Source organism: Lissotriton helveticus, chromosome 2_1 (genome assembly GCF_964261635.1).
Source record: "Lissotriton helveticus chromosome 2_1, aLisHel1.1, whole genome shotgun sequence".
Taxonomy (NCBI): domain Eukaryota; kingdom Metazoa; phylum Chordata; class Amphibia; order Caudata; family Salamandridae; genus Lissotriton; species Lissotriton helveticus.
The window spans coordinates 1,152,616,024-1,152,634,267 of record NC_136059.1 but is presented as its reverse complement, the minus strand read 5'-3'; the positions used below and the strand labels follow the sequence as shown (position 1 = coordinate 1,152,634,267).

The window sequence follows — 18,244 nt, the reverse complement described above, 5'->3', positions numbered from 1 at the left end:
CCTCTGTAAAGCAATGAGCGCGCTCCAGCTTGAGCTGTTAGGTAAACTTCCGACCCATCTGCGGGGCCACTTATTGGACCCCATTTTTGCCAACTGGGGACAGGTGGAGGCAGGGACCCCCGTACCTATCCCTTGGTTGGACCACTACTTGGTGCCCTTCTCGATCTGCATCCCGGGAACTAGAGTACCGGAACAAGTAGCGTTACATCACCTGAGACGGAGATGGGCTAACTTTTCCCAAGCCAGGTTTAATGAGGCACTCATGACGGGGGGTGACCCGGGGGGAGAGGATGTGGAAACAGCTAACAATAACCTGAATCAGCGCATTAGGGTTGCCCTGGATCAGGTTGCCCCACTTGCCCCGAGTAGAACAGAGGGTCGTGCCCTGAAAACGGCATCCTGGTATACAGAAGAGGTGCGCATGGCCAAGAGCGTGTGCAAACCGGCAGAAAGGCAGTGGAGATTAGATTTTGCTACTACAGCTAGAATGGACTATGTTGTAAGTAGGCGCAATTATCATAGATTAATTAGAAAGGCAAAAAAGATGTACTATGACACTAGGATTAGGGAAGCAGAAAACTCCTCGAAGGAATTGTTTTTAATCTACAAATCGCTCTCGGTTGGGAAGCCTGCAGCAGTCCCAGAAGAATTCTGTACGGTGGACAGTTGTAACCGAGTAGCGGAGTTTTTTGCCAATAAGGTAGCAACCATCTATTCGGCATTCCCAAGTCAAGCTACCATTGACCCTGAGATTGCAGCAGTGTGCGGGGTAAGGAGAGGACATCAGGTGTTAACTACAATGGTCACCCCGCCTACTGAAAAACTCATCCAGATCTGTGGTGCAATAAAATCTGGCTCTCCCAGAGACCCTACTACACCTAGGCGCCTGATGGGCAGTCTGCATATACTAGAGCCGGATATCCGCCACCTACTGAACATTTCTTTTGGGACCTATACAGTCCCTGACGCCTGGAAACGTGCAGTAGTCCTTCCACTCCAAAAGAAACCCAACATCAGCTATGACCAGTTAGACAATCTTCGTCCGATTTCTCTTCTGCCATACATGGCGAAGGTTGCTGAGAAGATTGTAAACCTCCAGCTGATGGGCTTTGTAGAGGAAGCCTCCCTACTACATGACTCTCAGTTTGGCTTCCGTCCTCGCCATTCGACGGAGTCAGCATTGCTCATGGCAGTAGAGTCCATACGGCAGGGAGTGGATGAGGGCCAGACCATGGCCCTGATCCTTTTGGACCTAAGCGCAGCATACGACACTGTAGCTCATTCCACCTTGCTACAGTGTCTGAATGACGGAGGGGTATCAGGGGCTGCGCTTGGGTGGATTCGGTCTTTCCTGATGGGCAGGTGCTTTCAGGTCCGCCAGGGAGAATGCTATTCTAGGGAGATTGGGCTGGGCCAGGGCGTGCCGCAGGGCTCGTCCCTGAGCCCGACTTTGTTCAATATTTATGTCTCCCCGCTGGCGGCCATAGTTGAAAGCCATGGACTACACCTTGTGTCCTATGCCGACGACACGCAGCTGGTTATATCCCTCTCACGTGTGCCTGGTCTGGTGGCGGACAATTTCAGAGTGTGCATGCAAGAACTGGCAACCTGGATGTCCGCCAACTGCCTGAAACTTAATGGCAGTAAGACCGAGGTGCTCGTGGTGGGGGGATGCCCATCTGTATGGTCGTCGGCATGGTGGCCACCCTGCCTAGGAGAGACACCTGTCCCCCGTCAGGAGCAAGGAATCTTGGGGTATGGCTGGATGCTGATCTTGCCTTTGGCCCCAAGATCGGACGAGTGGTAGGGGTTTGCTTCGGAGTTTTAAGAACTCTGAGGAAGGTCTTGGATCTTTTGCCCATTGCGGCCCGCCGGACGCTGGTGCATGCATTAGTCACCTCACGCCTTGACAATGGCAATTTGCTGTATCTGGGGGCCACGGGAAAGGCTCTTAATCGCCTCCAGGTGCTGCAAAATGCTGCCGCTCGCCTCATTCTGAAGCTTCCTAGAAGATCATCCTCTAGGACAGCGCTTCAGGCCTTGCACTGGCTTCCTGTGAGGAGCAGGGTGGAATTCAAAGCTCTTGCCACTTGTCACCGTATTTTGGGTGGCAAAGCTCCTGCCCCGTTACAGAGTCTGGTCACCAGGTATGAGCCCACTAGGAATCTGCGCTCCTCCTGCACAGGACTTCTCAAAATCCCAAAAATCAAGAAAGCGCGTATGGGGGGAAGGTCTTTTAGATACTTGGCTCCGAAGCTTTGGAATGACCTACCGTCAGAGCTACGCTTGGAGTCCTCGGAATCCATGTTTAGAAGGAAACTGAAGACTCACCTATTTAGACGGTAGACGGTTGTGACGGCTGCTTGGGCTGCGTACTCCACTTATCATAGCGTGGGGACACGCCTATGGGCGTAAACCAGGCGCTTTATAAATGCCCCTAATAATAATAATAATAATAATAATAATAAACAGCAGGGCATTCTTACCTCTAAAATCCAGGCCATCAGCTGCTTCAAACCTTCCTCAAATCGGTTTTGCCAGCGAAGTACAATGAAGCCTTCCATACAGAGTTCATTCATGAATAATGGAAACTGCACACATGGGCCTGCAGTGAAACAAAGCAGACAAAACCTCAGATGAACAAATCTTCTTCGTTGACCAACTGCAAGCTATTTGGCAAAATGTTTCTGAATGCCAGGTTGTATACTACTGGCAGAACACACTACCTTAAAAAGAACAAAAAATGACAAAGCCAATAGCTCTGCATTTAGTGTGACAACATATGAAAACAAAAACATGTGCAGAGGTGATATTTTGGTTTGATAATACTTTAAAGCCAGATCTACTGGCCTCGCCAATGCTTGAAGGTAGTGAAGGTAGTGCTGGTATTAGGGGTGAGCAGGTTTTTGGTGGTTGTTTTCATGGAACAATGGCAGTAAAAGAAAAATGTTTTTGTGCAAAATGCTTGTGCGAGGCAAAGAAGGGTTGTGACAATAAGGGGCTTATTTTGATGTCGGGCGGAATTGTTTCCGCCAACACCGACTCGGTCCTGGCAGTCCTGACCGACTCATTTCAATGCGACAAACACTGTTCGGTCGCATGCTCCCTTTCTTCAATGGGAGCTCGTGTTACTGCCATAACCGGCCGTAACACAAGCTCCCATAGAGGAAAGGGAGGTGCATTTCATACCTCCACCCCATGGCAGGCACCTCAAGGTGCCTGACTCAAGGTTCTGGGATCAATAGGGGGGCTCCATAGGAGCCCCCTCGGCCTCCACCCGGAGGCCGTGCACCAAAGAGGTCCCTGCTGGGGCCCCCAAACACACTTTACGACATGGTTTCCATGTCAGATAGGCTGGCATGGAAACCATGTCGGAAATGGTGCATCGTAATCTCAAGGGCGGAAAGTCCCGCCCTTGAGATTACTGGTCGGCTTCCTACTGGCCAACGACGGTCTCTCCGAGCCTGTTGGAAGCCAGCCAGAATGACCAGCCGGTTTACTTTCTGACCACGGTCGGAAAGTAAACTGCGTGGCCCATTACGATGCGCCCCTGAAGGCTCAAACCTGCAGTCGGAGCCTTTACAGGCCGCATCGTAATTGGCCCCTAACTGTTACTGTTGAGTGTACGTTTTAGGTGTAAAATAGTACCTCCTGCATATCAATGCAATCACTGCACAGGTGGCAGAATGCTACAACAAGCAGCAAATAGCATGAGCTAAGAGACAAATACAGGTGGAAATAGCCTTTGCTTACAACAGGTGGTAATTCAAGTAAATTAACAAAAGGGCACCCAAAACATGCATTCATTTGAACTCTTATGTATGCCCATTGACATACAAATATCCCCATCTAATGAAAAGAAACAAGAAAAAACATATAAATACATTTGACAGAATTACGTGCACATGCCAAAACAGAATATTGTCACATTATGAGTAACTGGGAAACACCGAGCATACCCAGGTACAAAAATGATATAAAATGCAGATCAGACCCCATATTACTCACCTTGCTACCAGCACCATAGAGTGAGCACTCTTAGATCAGAATACAATTCTGAATGTCATACAAATTCAGAAACTGCACCCTAAAGTGCGCCAATGGGAGGTGAAGGCTACCAGCACCAAGGTCCGGCACCCCACAGAAAGTGGTGATGCCCCAAGCTCATCCCAAGAACCACTGACTGCCTGAAAAGGGCAGAATCATTCATCCTCCCAACATATTGGCAGGACATGCAGAATACCTAACACCTACTGCCTTGGTGAACATATTTTAGCAAGAGTTTGGCTATTGTACTGCCACCCCCAACCTAATTCATAAAGCTATAGGCTGTGCTCCATTCACTTGCCATAGTATGGTTCCATTACTACCAACAAAAGACATGTGACAAAGAATTTAAAGGCTATGATTGTGCATTTGTGAATGTTTTCAAGCTTACAATATTAGAAACGTGGCCCTGGATATAACAATTATCACATTTTAATTTGCCTTCTGCATGTATATACAGAATACTGTTGTAAATGTTCACGTGCCCTGAAAGTCTGTAAGTAACACAATAATGGTAAATGACTTAGCAAAAAGCATGGCTAGTCACCAACCATAAACTGTTGAAACTAAGTTGAGGATGTTGGCCAAATGCAATGGCCATAGGTTACCTCATACAACTGAACATGTGTGTGTGAGCGTGTGTGTGTGTGTAACCACAGCTATGCACCGTGGCTCTCCATACTTGCTCCAGAAAGTGGCTTGGGGTACCTATTATGGACATGTCAGATGACACCTCACCAAAAGGCTGCTAAAGTGTCAGAAGGGGCATAAAATTAGGCCAGTGGTTCCAGCCAAATTGACAGTGCCTGACGAGTGCCTTTTATAGACATTCAGATGCACAGTACCCTGTCTTAGAATAAGTATTGTTCATCTGACACTATGATCCAAAAAAAAGGGATAAATACTTTTGAGTCTGACCATTCCGGCCTGAAGGAGGTGCGCAGCACCTCCACCCAGAGCAGGCTTTGTTTTGGGCCTCTGAAGGTGCAGGATCGCACCCGATGAGGTCAGAACCATGTCTGGTGGTGACAGGCTGGCTAGGACTAGTCAGACACCACACCAGCGTTTGGTAGGTTTTCAGGGGACACTCGAAAGGGTCTTCTGTGTACATTTATTAATACATCCAACACTGGCATCACTGAGGATTTATTAAGACATGAGTATCCAGTCCATGTAATCTCTATGGCTTCCCTGTGCACTTACAATATCTTGGAATGGCTCAGGTATTGTAGGGTCATATCTACTCATGCAGAGATGTCCACACATGGGGTATAGTGCACCCTGCCTTAGGGCTGGAAGGCCTGCTGTAGGGGTGAGTTACCTATACCTCATGTAGTGTATGGTGGCATGGCACACAGGGCTGTGTGCCATATCGCCTCTATGGTTTCCTTTGCACTAAGACACACATCCTGCAATGGCAGTTTGCATGGTCCTGACGAGGTGTCTGTGGGGTGGCACAATTCATGCTGCAGACCCAGTGGACCCTCTTCAGTACCCATGCCCTAGGTCCCAGGGGTATTATTCACTAGGCACTTACAGGAGCTTTAGTTGTGGCAATCATGGTACAGTTTTGGGAAAAAAGATATGGCACTGGGAACCCGTTTAGCATGGACCCCATACACTTACAGTTTGAGATCACATCAGACATCAAGCAAAAAGTGAGAGCTAACCATGTCAAAAGAGGCACTTTCCTACAGACCACTATACTTGAAAGTCTCCTCTGCTTCAGACATCCAGCGCCTCAAACACTGCATGCACATCACCCTGACCTGGATATCTAGCATCTACTAGAAGCTCAACCCAACCGAGGCACATTTCCTGTTATTTGCAAAGAGCAACAAACAAAATAGAGTACAAACCTAGCTCAATGACCTGAATCTTTATGGCTTCAAACCTCAACTTTTACTAAATGCAAAGTCACTTAGATTTGCCCCTGTTAGAAATGGGATTTCTGGTTGGCTAAGGCTTGCACCAAGGCCAGGCAGAAATCACCACTCTAGTCAGGGTAAGGAGGAAACACACACTGTTGACAACCACTGCTCACCCCCTTGGTAGCTTGGCACGAGCAGACAGGCTTATCCCCAAGGCAATGTGTGAAGTATTTGCACCAACACCCACAATGACACTGTGAAACACCACAAATTGACACCACACATGTATTTAAAATAATATAAATATCTTTATCTAATTTAGGCAAGATCAAAACAACATGAATCCACATGTACCATAAAAGCTGTTTCTTTAAGAAGTGTTCTTTGGAATGCTCTTGTAAAAATAACTGTACTGGTAAAAATAAAGGAACTTCTAGAGTCAGTACGGCTGTAAACTGTGTCTTCCAACGCGTGGAAAGTTACTGTAAAAATGTGCTCTTCCCAACAGTGCTCACTTGTACCCTGTGCACGGGGCCTCGCTCACACTACGATCGGGTTGGGTTAATTATCGCGTTCTTTCTGAAAAGCTGCCTTCACTGTTGTGTTTCTCCCAACAATGCCCCCGCAGTACTAGTAGCCCAAAAAGAATGCGGCACTTGTAGAAAAGAACGCTGTCCTTCACGGACGTCAATATGCCCCACTGCCCTCGTAGCATAGCTTGCTACACTCAAGATGGATTTAAACAACATGATGCCCAGCTGTATTAGGTCTCACCAGCAGAACGCTTTCCTGCTTCTTCTAATCACTTTCAGGGGGAAGCTTCCGGCTCCTGAGAGCAGGCCCCGGTACTTCAACACACCAGCTGTGCTGGGACGGGCCGTCGGGAAGGACCAGGTATTGGGGCTCCACCGGCCTGGAAATTGCCTCTTCCCCATCCCTTCTAGGTACTTGCACACAGCCGTGCTGGACCAGAGTCCGAGAGGTTACCTGGGGGGTTGCCTTGTTGATTCTGCTTCTCCCGCTGCGCGTCTTCAGGCCGGCCTTGCCTCCAACATCTCTTCTCCTGTGGTAGAGTCGGGTTGTTCAGTGGAGCCTTTCACTTCCTGAATCAGCGCGGTGATGACACCCGGCTGGGCAGTTCCTCAACGTCAGCGCAGCCTGGGGAATGCTTCTTGGTTGCCAGGCAACCCTCCAGCTATGCTACAACATGGCTCCTCCTCCCAGCAAACCCGGCAGTCGGCGGTGAACTTAAAGTATGCGGCAGCACTTATGGGGATCGAGGGCCGGTGGTGAGACAATACCGGCCCTCTATACTTCACTTTGATCACGGGCCGGCGGTGGTGAATTAACCTGTGACCACGCAGTAATCCTGGGGATCAGGGGCCAGTGTTGACAAAATACCGGCCCTCAGTACTTCACGTTGATCACAGGCCGGCGGCAGTGATTTCGGCCCCCTTAAAGGTCTTGGGTAGTGCACTGGCATGCACTCTCGGGCACCGGGACAGTCCCACAAAGGATCCGTGCTGGGGGCAAGACAGACCTCACAATTAGCACCAGCTGTGTTCAGACCAGCACACTGAGTCAGGGAACACCCGGGCAGGCAGGACAAAGTGCACGAGGCCACAATCAGGGCACTGAGATACATGCTTAGCATTGATACACGTAGTTGCTTCTGATAAACTTTTGTGTCCCTGAGTTTGTAACAGGAGGCCAGGTCTTCCCAGGACCTTGGAGAATTTTGGACACAGCAAAGTGCCTTGGGAGGGAGGAAAGGGGCGCAAGCTTTATTGAAACAGGTGCACATTACACTTTATTAAAAACTGGCCCTTTGCCTTACAAAACTAAAAACTCTCTAAACATCGAATACCTGACCCATTGACATTTCCTCCCCCACCCCTACGATCCCCACATGATAAAAATCCCCCATCCTGCAACATTCAATACATAACTTCCAATACATTAAATAATACACAATCTTATCACATAACATTATAACTCCTACCCTCCCAAGACCTACAATCCTATCTGCCTTCCTGCAACTGTAACTAATGACCCTCTAATGTAAACTTCCAAACTGGTTAACCTTTCCCCGCTCCTGTTCACCAACTCCCTAAACTTAACGATAAACTATCAAACTCCAACCAAACTTGGCCAACTTCAAAAACAACTCCGCCAGCACCTGTTCCAAACGACAACATTACAATAAAATAACTCATATGCATCTGTTCCAACAGAAGCCCCTATCCAAAAATCTGCTAAAAACGCCTCCCCCAAAAACCCTAAGCCCAGGGAGGGTGGGCGGGGCCAGAAAAAAACTGACTACAGCGCTCCCAGCCACCAGGTCACCAGAACCTAAAATAGTGGCTGGGGCAGCGCTGAACCCCTAGAAATAGCCTTGGGCTACATTTTCGAATTGGGCTGCCTTTAGGCTACTCTCAAGGCAGCCAAAAGCAGCAAAATGGCGGCTCCCTGCTCGCCCCCCTCCCCCTCCCAAATCTGCCCTGGGGGGCAGACCTCGCACTGCTCGGCTGCCCCACAAACCCCCCTTGGTAGGGAAGAAAGGGGGGCAAGCAGCACCGACAACCATTTGTGTGTGTAAACGCCCGCTTTATTGAAACAGGTGCACATTACACTTTATTAAAAACTGTCACTTTGCCTTACAAAACTAAAATCTCTCTAAACATTGAATTACCTGACCCCTTGACATTTCCACCCCCAACCCCTATGATCCCCACATGATAAACCCCGCCCTGCAACATACAATACATAACTTCCAATACATTAAATAATACACAATCTTATCACATAACATTATAACTCCTACCCTCCCAAGACCGGCAATCCTATCTACCTTCCTGCAACTGTAACTAACGACCCTCTAATGTAAACTTCCAAACTGCTTAACCTTTCTCCGCTCCTGTTCACCAACTCCCAAAACTTAACGATAAACTACCAAACTCCAGCCAAACTTGGCCAACTTCAAAAACAACTCCACCACCCAGGAAAAGGCGGAAGGGTAGGTGATTACACCGACTCCACATTTTCCTGCCCCCCACCCCAAATAACAGTCACCCTGATGCCTCTCACCTTCAGGTCCTCACTCCCGACGCACACCCAGCAACCTGGACAAAACCTCCCGTACCTCTAAAAGATAAAGGTCCATGCCCAAGCGGGAAAGGTGAACCCCGTCACCCCGAAACAACTCCGGCGCATCGTACCTAATGTCCCGATGCCAAACCCGTCAAAACCCCAAGTGCTTAAAAAAACGAACCATCTCCACATTGATCTTCCTCCTGGCCTTATTCACCGCCGGAGGCTTCACTGCCCCTCCCCAGACCCTCCGCGGAACAAACTCGTCCATACCACCATACACCCAGACCACCGCCTCTTAATTTCCTCCAAGTCCTTTTTCTTGCCCCTCATCAAGACCAACCCTGTCTCCTGAACCATATAATTCTCACCCAAATGGAGAAGCAACACATCAGGACATCTACCCACTATCAACAAACCGTTAAGCGTGCCCACCAACTCTTTCCAACGCATACCCCCTCTCCCAAACCAACGACCCTTAAAAACAGCAGGATTAAACCCCACATTTTCCCCAAAATAACTGTCCCGGGCTTGCACCTGAGCCCTCTTGACAAATGAGTGGCCCACTATCCACACTGCCATATCACGGGCGAGGGGACCAGCCACAGAACCTGAAATGAGAAGCAAGAGTAAGTACACAGCACACAAAAACAACCGCGCTATCATCGGTCAGCCTCGCTGTGGACATATCGCCTGTAACAATCGGACAACCTCCTCCCCAAGCGCATGATGTCCCCTCGCCCCCACCCCCGCCTGTGTGCCTCAGACGCTGCACCAGTGCGAAACGAGTGCATGCCGTAACTCCTCCCATCCACCCCCAGCAAAGCCAACGTTTTCCGCAACACCGCCAACAGCTGCGATCCTGTCACCCCCCGCCCATCCGCGTGTCGAAAAACCAACCCCTCCGCCGGTTCCCTCGCCTGCCATTTCAACCCCCACCACACCGGGCACACCTCCCCCAATGCCACCTTCCCCAACGAAACCCACCTACCAACACTCCTCTGGTCTGTCTTAGACTTCCGCAACCAAAGGTGCACCTCCTCCTCCCCAAAAGCCACTTCTGCCCACTTTATCCCAGTACCCTTTCTCGACCCCAGCAACCAGGTATTGGGGCTCCACCGACCTGGACATTGGCTCTTCCCCATCCCTTCTAGGTACTTGCACACAGCCGTGCTGGACCAGAGTCCGAGAGGTTACCTGGGGGGTTGCCTTGTTGATTCCGCTTCTCCCGCTGCGCGTTTTCAGGCCGGCCTTGCCTCCAACAGCTCTTCTCCTGTGGTAGAGTCGGAATTCAGTGGAGCCTTTCACTTCCTGAATCAGCGCGGTGATGACACCCGGCTGGGCAGTTCCTCCACGTCAGCGCAGCCTGGGGAATGCTTCTTGGTTGCCAGGCAACCCTCCAGCTATGCTACAACATGGCTCCTCCTCCCAGCAAACCCGGCAGTCGGCGGTGAACTTAAAGTATGCGGCAGCACCCATGGGGATCGAGGGCCGGTGGTGAGACAATACCGGCCCTCTATACTTCACTTTGATCACGGGCCGGCGGTGGTGAATTAACCTGTGATCACGCAGTATTCCTGGGGATCAGGGGCCAGTGTTGAAAAAATACCGTCCCTCAGTACTTCACGTTGATCACAGGCCAGCAGCAGTGATTTCAGCCCCCTTAAAGGTCTTGGGTAGTGCACTGGCATGCACTCTCGGGCACCGGGACAGTCCCACAAAGGATCCGCGCTGGGGGCAAGACAGACCTCACAATTAGCACCAGCTGTGTTCAGACCAGCACACTGAGTCAGGGAACACCCGGGCAGGCAGGACAAAGTGCACGAGGCCACAATCAGGGCACTGAGACACATGCTTAGCATTGATACACGTAGTTGCTTCTGATAAACTTTTGTGTCCCTGAGTTTGTAACAGGAGGCCAGGTCTTCCCAGGACCTTGGAGAATTTTGGACACAGCAAAGTGCTTTGGGAGGGAGGAAAGGGGGGCAAGCTTTATTGAAACAGGTGCACATTACACTTTATTAAAAACTGGCACTTTGCCTTACAAAACTAAAAACTCTCTAAACATCGAATTACCTGACCCCTTGACATTTCATCCCCCCACCCCTACGATCCCCACATGATAAAAATCCCCCATCCTGCAACATACAATACATAACTTCCAATACATTAAATAATACACAATCTTATCACATAACATTATAACTCCTACCCTCCCAAGACCTACAATCCTATCTGCCTTCCTGCAACTGTAACTAATGACCCTCTAATGTAAACTTCCAAACTGGTTAACCTTTCCCCACTCCTGTTCACCAACTCCCTAAACTTAACGATAAACTACCAAACTCCAGCCAAACTTGGCCAACTTCAAAAACATCTCCGCCAGCACCTGTTCCAAGCGACAACATTACAATAAAATAACTCATATGCAACTGTTCCAACAGAAGCCCCTATCCAAAAATCTGCTAAAAACGCCTCCCCCAAAAACCCTAAGCCCAGGGAGGGTGGGCGGGGCCAGAAAAAAACTGACTACAGCGCTCCCAGCCACCAGGTCACCAGAACCTAAAATGGTGGCTGGGGCAGCGCTGAACCCCTAGAAATAGCCTTGGTCTACATTTTCGAATTGGGCTGCCTTTAGGCTACTCTCAAGGCAGCCAAAAGCAGCAAAATGGCAGCTCCCTGCTCGCCCCCCTCCCCCTCCCAAATCTGCCCGGGGGGGCAGACCTCGCACTGCTCGGCAGCCCCACAAACCCCCCCTGGGAGGGAAGAAAGGGGGGCAAGCAGCACCGACAACCATTTGTGTGTGTAAACGCCAGCTTTATTGAAACAGGTGCACATTACACTTTATTAAAAACTGGCACTTTGCCTTACAAAACTAAAATCTCTCTAAACATCAAATTACCTGACCCCTTGACATTTCCTCCCCCCACCCCTATGATCCCCACATGATAAACCCCGCCCTGCAACATACAATACATAACTTCCAATACATTAAATAATACACAATCTTATCACATAACATTATAACTCATACCCACCCAAGACCGGCAATCCTATCTGCCTTCCTGCAACTGTAACTAACGACCCTCTAATGTAAACTTCCAAACTGCTTAACCTTTCTCCGCTCCTGTTCACCAACTCCCCAAACGTAACGATAAACTACCAAACTCCAGCCAAACTTGGCCAACTTCAAAAACAACTCCGCCACCCAGGAAAAGGCGGAAGGGTAGGTGATTACACCGACTCCACATTTTCCTGCCCCCGCCCCAATTAACAGTCACCCTGATGCCTCTCACCTTCGGGTCCTCACTCCCGACGCACACCCAGCAACCTGGACAAAACCTCCCGTACCTCTAAAAGATAAAGGTCCATGCCCAAGCGGGAAAGGTGAACCCCGTCACCCCGAAACAACTCCGGCGCATCGTACATAATGTCCCGATGCCAAACCCGTGAAAACCCCAAGTGCCTAAAAAAATGAACCATCTCCACATTGATCTTCCTCTTGGCCTTATTCACCACCTGAGGCTTCACTGCCCCTCTCCAGACCCTCCGCGGAACAAACATACACCCAGACCACCGCCTCTTAATTTCCTCCAAGTCCTTTTTCTTGCCCATCATCAAGACCAACCCTGTCTCCTGAACCATATAATTCTCACCCAAATGGAGAAGCAACACATCAGGACATCTACCCGCTATCAACAAACCGTTAAGCGTGCCCACCAACTCTTTCCAACGCATACCCCCTCTCCCAAACCAACGAACCTTAAAAACAGCAGGATTAAACCCCAAATTTTCCCCAAAATAACTGTCCCGGGCTTGCACCTGAGCCCTCTTGACAAATGAGTGGCCCACTATCCACACTGCCATATCACAGGCGAGGGGACCAGCCACAGAACCTGAAACGAGAAACAAGAACACAAAAACAACCGCGCTATCATCGGTCAGCCTCGCTGTGCACATATCGCCTGTAACAATCGGACGACCTCCTCCCCAAGCGCATGATGTCCCCTCGCCCCCACCCTCGCCTGTGTGCCTCAGACGCTGCACCAGTGCGAAACGAGTGCATGCTGTAACTCCTCCCATCCACCCCCAGCAAAGCCAACGTTTTCCGCAACACCGCCAACAGCTGCGATCCTGTCACCCCCCACCCATCCGCGTGTCGAAAAACCAACCCCTCCGCCGGTTCCCTCGCCTGCCATTTCAACCCCCACCACACCGGGCACACCTCCCCCAATGCCACCTTCCCCAACGATACCCACCTACCAACACTCCTCTGGTCTGTCTTAGACTTCCGCAACCAAAGGTGCACCTCCTCCTCCCCAAAAGCCACTTCTGCCCACTTTATCCCAGTACCCTTTCTCGACCCCAGCAACTCAGACACCCTAAAGGCCCTTGCAAACATCCACACCATTAAGGTAGCGAACAAGAAAGCCTCCCCCACATCCCTGAACACCAAAGGCAAGGCTCCCACCACCCTCCCCAACAAAGCCCACGACAAGGGTAACCGAACCTGACCCAACCTCCCACACTCCCGAGCCCAACCTTCCAGCATCCGCGACCCTTAGCTCGCCCGCAGACAGTGCATAGCCCCATAAAAGTTTACCCATGAAGGAAATACCTGCCAGCTTGCCCGCTATCGTGATCCACGTGAGGCCTTTGCCGATGAGCGACAGGATAAACTGTATAACATCCTCCTGTCTCTCCTGCCCTGGAGCCCACCATCTCTCCCCGGACGCCACAAACTCCCCCCATGCAGACACATACGTTGTCCTCGTCGACTCCGCCAAGGACCCCCTTACCAGCTGCAACATCCTGTGTTGCCTACGTACCACAGCTGTGGAGGCATGCATGTCGGGTCTCGATCCGCGTCCTTGGCTAACCCACGGAATCTCCCCCACTCCGAACGAGAAAAAGCATCCGCTATGTCATTATTGACCTCAGGCACATGCACCGTGCGAAAAGCAATGTCATGGCGCAGGCAACCTAGCACAAACATCCGCAGCAGTTTCAGCACCTGTTCATCTCTGGTGGACTGGCGATTCACCACCTGCACCACCGCCATGTTATCCACATGAAAGGTCACACGTCTGTGGACCAGCATCTCCCCCCACAGCGAGACCCCCACCACCAGAGGGAAGAGCTCAAAGAACGCGATGCTCCTCTCTCCACCAGCCCACTCCGGGGGCCACTTCTCCGCACACCACCGCCCCTGCCAGTAGAGCCTAAAACCATCGCTCCCTGCCACGTCCGAAAAAATCTGGACATCCCAGACCAGGTCATCCCCCCTCTGCAAGGGGACCCCATTAAAATTCCGCAGAAAAAACTGCCACATCCGCAGGTCTTCGCAAATGCCCGCAGACAGCCTCATGTGGTGATGCGGAGGCCTCCGCCCCGCCAAGGCCCTGCCCAACCTTCTGCAAAACGTCCGACCCACTCACACCACTCTGCAAGCAAAATTGAGGTGCCCCGACAGCACCTGTATCTCCAAAACTGTAAGTTTGTGCCTTGCCAACATGACCTCCAGCATCCCCAACATCTGCTGCTTCTTTTCCACTGGTAAATGGTCCTCCATGGTCCCCAAATCCAGCTCTATGCCCAAGAATGACAGCGCCGTGCCCAGCCCCACTGTCTTCTCTGGTACCAATGGCACGCCCAAGTCCTCCATGATCTCCTGAAACCTGTCCAGCGCAACCTGGCAGTCCGTGGAGTCTGGGGCCCCAACCAAGAAAAAGTCATCCAGGTAGTGAGTTACTCCTTGGTGACCCGTCCGTTCCGTGAAAAACCATTGCAGGAACGTACTGAAACACTCAAACAGTGCGCAAGACATCGAGCAGCCCATCGGCAATGCCTTATCCATGTACCAGTGGCCGTTGAACTGGATCCCCATTAGTCCCCAATCGTCTGGGATGACCGGAAGCAGCCGGAAAGCCGACTTGATGTCGCACTTTGCCATTTTCGCCGTTGCCCCCGTGGCCACCACCAAGGCCATGGCAGCGTCAACTGACGAGTAAGACACCGAGGTCTCCCGATCATCAATGTAATTATTTACCAAGCCACCTTCAGGCCACGACAAATGTTGAATGAGGCGAAACTGCCCGCCTCCTTTTTGGGCACCACCCCAATAGGGGACACAATCAAATCCTCCAACGGCCAGTCCTCAAAGGGCCCTGCCATGCGGCCCTCACTGACTTCTTTATCCAGTTTGCCCTGCACCACCTCTGGGTGCTCCTTGGCAGACCTCAAATTGTCGGCCCATCTCTGAAGCCATGGCCCCTCATAGCCCAAATGAAAACCTTCCAAAAACCCGGTCCGTAACCAATCCGCGGACCCTTTGTCCGGGTAAACCTACAGGGCCGCTAGCAAGCGATCCACCTTAACTGGAGTACGAGCCCTTTGTTCCCTGTCCAAACTCCCCCAGCCTGCCCTTGTTGACCCCCTTGATGCTGCCTAGAGGCCCCCCAATATCTAACCAAGAGGTGGCCGTACTTACCGCAACCTGAACATTCATGCCGAAACCGGCAGTGTTCCCTGGCGCACGCCCCTTTATTGTAGTCCCAGCAGGACCCTACGGACCCCGACTGAGTTTTGGCCCCTGCCCCCACCACTCCATGGGTGGGGCAGCCCTGAAAGGGCTGCTAAATAATGGGCAACCCGCTCGCTGTAAAGATGGTCTTACCTGACCCAGCCAAACCCATAGTGTGCTGCCATAAATCGGTGTCAAGGTCACCCCACTTCGCCTCGGGGACCCACGCCATCCGAGCCCTGTACTCCTCGTCATACTGGGCCCACGCATATCCACCCCCTGTGATCTGAGCCTTCCTAATGACATCCATGTACTTAAACATGGACACCGACGCCTCTGGGAATTTTTTGCAATAAACGCTGGTGAAAATTAAAAAGGCTGCTGTCCAATTTTTGATCGTGAGAGGCACCTTCGGCCTCTTCTGGAGTTCATACTCCTCCTCCTTTGATCCCTCCTTCGCCCTCACATCCCGGTGTAACAGCTTCAGCAATTCCACATACTCCCCTTTCCAAATTCATTCCTTAGTAGACATCATCTAATGCGCACCTAACGGCTTCGTAACCCCTATGTATGGCAGCCGCTTAATCTTTTGTTCCTTACTCTCTGGCTTCACTGCACCTTCTCCAGCCGCCCGCACCCGCCGTGCCAGCCCCGCTCGCAGCCCTGCCTGCACCACCATTGCCAGCGCCTTCATGCCCCGCCCCCGAGGGCCCTGCGCCCGCCTTCTTGCTTTCGTCCTCCAACACCTTCTCACCAGGCCCCATCACCCCATCATCCGGGCCCACACCTTTATCCACCACATACTTCCCCTTCCTCGGATAGTCCCCCCATACCCCACCTCCCCTCCCAGCCCCACCGACACCATTCGCGCCGCTCGATTACCTGATGCCAACGACACCACACACCGCTCCTCAACCCTCCGATCCAGGGACGCCGTCCTCGCCTCCCAGTGAGATGCCCGGGCCGTCCTTTCCCGCGCGCCCCGTGAAACCTGCAACACACTACCAACACTGTTAGAGCACACCCCACCACCCTCACCATCCCTCAATTCTCCTTCCTCCAAGCTATCCTCATCCTCAATTAACGGTACCCCGCCGTTCACAAAACTCCGCCCGGCCGGCGGCGCCGACTGCCCCTGCCCGAAACAGCAAACTCATCTTGCACCCCTCTGAAACCCGTAAAAACATCTGATGCGGTGCTCCTCCTCTGGCGGTGCCCCCCAAGCCGTAGTGGCCCTGTGGGTGGAGGGGTCGGCAAGCCCGCCATGGGCCTACTTCTGACGGCTGCGACGGGATCCCCCGCCGTTGCCGGGTACGCCGCGGGAGGCTCAGCCCTCTCTTCACCTTGGCGCAGAGGGGCCATCCCTAGCCCTGCCAAGTCTGGAGCACCGTGGTGTATGTCCTCCTGAAAAAGAAACGGTAGGTCTGGTGTGCTGGGTCGCTTAAACTGAACCTCCCCACCGCCCCCCCATCAACCGCCCGCCAACCGCCCATGCTCCCCTAACCTCCACCTGAACCCCCCTGCCTCACCCCGCCCTCCTCTTCGTTGCTCCAAACCAACCCCAAACACCTGCCCCACCCTCATCTGAAGAAACTCCCCCAACCCCCTGATCCCGCCACCCCCGCACCTCTCCCACCGCTTCTCCCCCAACACTGGAATCCCCTCCCTGCCATGAGGGGCCCGCCCCCTCACCGTCACGCTGCACCTTGCCCCCAGCCGATCACGTACCCCCTCCTCCCAGGCGTCGAAAACATCTAATCCCTCCCACTCCCTCTCACTGTCCTCTGACTCTAAAAGCAAAGGGGACATCCCCCAACCTCCACACGCTCACCTCCCCTTCCCCCAGACACCCCACTGAAGACCTCCCCCTGCTGCCCCCCTGCAACCCACCCCAGTCTCCTGCGTACACCTCTGCCCCAATTCATCTATGTCCAACTGAGGCAACACATTGCACTCCCCCACTCTTACCTTCCCGGTCCCCCTGCCTCCCCCTCTCCCTGTCCTGGGTTACGCCGCTCCGGGGGGGGATGGTCTCTCCTTCCTTCCAGCATGCCCCTTAGGCCCTTTGCCCCCTGTCCCAACTGGCCCCTTCCCCCCTCCCCCTTGAGTCCTCCGCTCACTTTCCCCCCTGCCGGGCCCCGTCCGCTGCCCTCGTGGCTGCCCCCTTATCACCGGGGCGGCCAGAAACTTCAGACACCTTCCGCAGCGAGGCTCCCTTCCCCCTCCCCTGCCGCACGCCTCGCGGCCTTGCTGGAGCCCCCGTCCGCTCTCTCGGAATACTGCGCAGTCCTCCGCAGCACCCCGTGCCCCGCCCCCGCATTCCGAACGCTCCAGAAGGACCGGGCGGTCCCCTTCCATTTGGATCCGCTGTCAGGAGCTGTCGACGGGGCCTCCCTCCCGTGGCCTCCTCCCGCCCGCTACCTGGCCTCCTTGCCGCCGTACCTCCTCTGCCTGCCTCGGTGGCGGGGAGCCACCGACAATGCTCCTCGGCCGCGTCTTCTTCCCGCCCACTACCCAGCCCCGTCTGCAGTCAGATCCGTACCCAGGGCCGCGCCCCCGGCATCCACGCTGCCCTGGTCCCTCACCTGTACATGCACCGTCTTGCGTGGCGGTGAACAGGCCAAAACGGCCGCCGCCACGCCCACATACGTACACCTCATCGGGCGCGCAGGGCCCACCAGCAAGTCCATCCGCCCTGCTTCACTGAGCAGGC

At 52.7% G+C, this 18,244-nt stretch overlaps 1 protein-coding gene across 2 annotated transcripts in view; it reads right to left on the bottom strand.

Moving 5' to 3' along the window:
• The window catches only part of LOC144818511 (prostaglandin reductase 1-like), a 1,303,604-nt gene that overhangs the window by 21,010 nt on the left and 1,264,350 nt on the right, over positions 1-18,244 (bottom strand). For both annotated transcript variants that reach the window (XM_078675999.1, XM_078675998.1), the window contains one exon: positions 2,487-2,605. In XM_078675999.1, the coding sequence (XP_078532125.1) occupies positions 2,487-2,605 (119 nt within the window). The remainder of the gene's footprint in view (positions 1-2,486; positions 2,606-18,244) is intronic.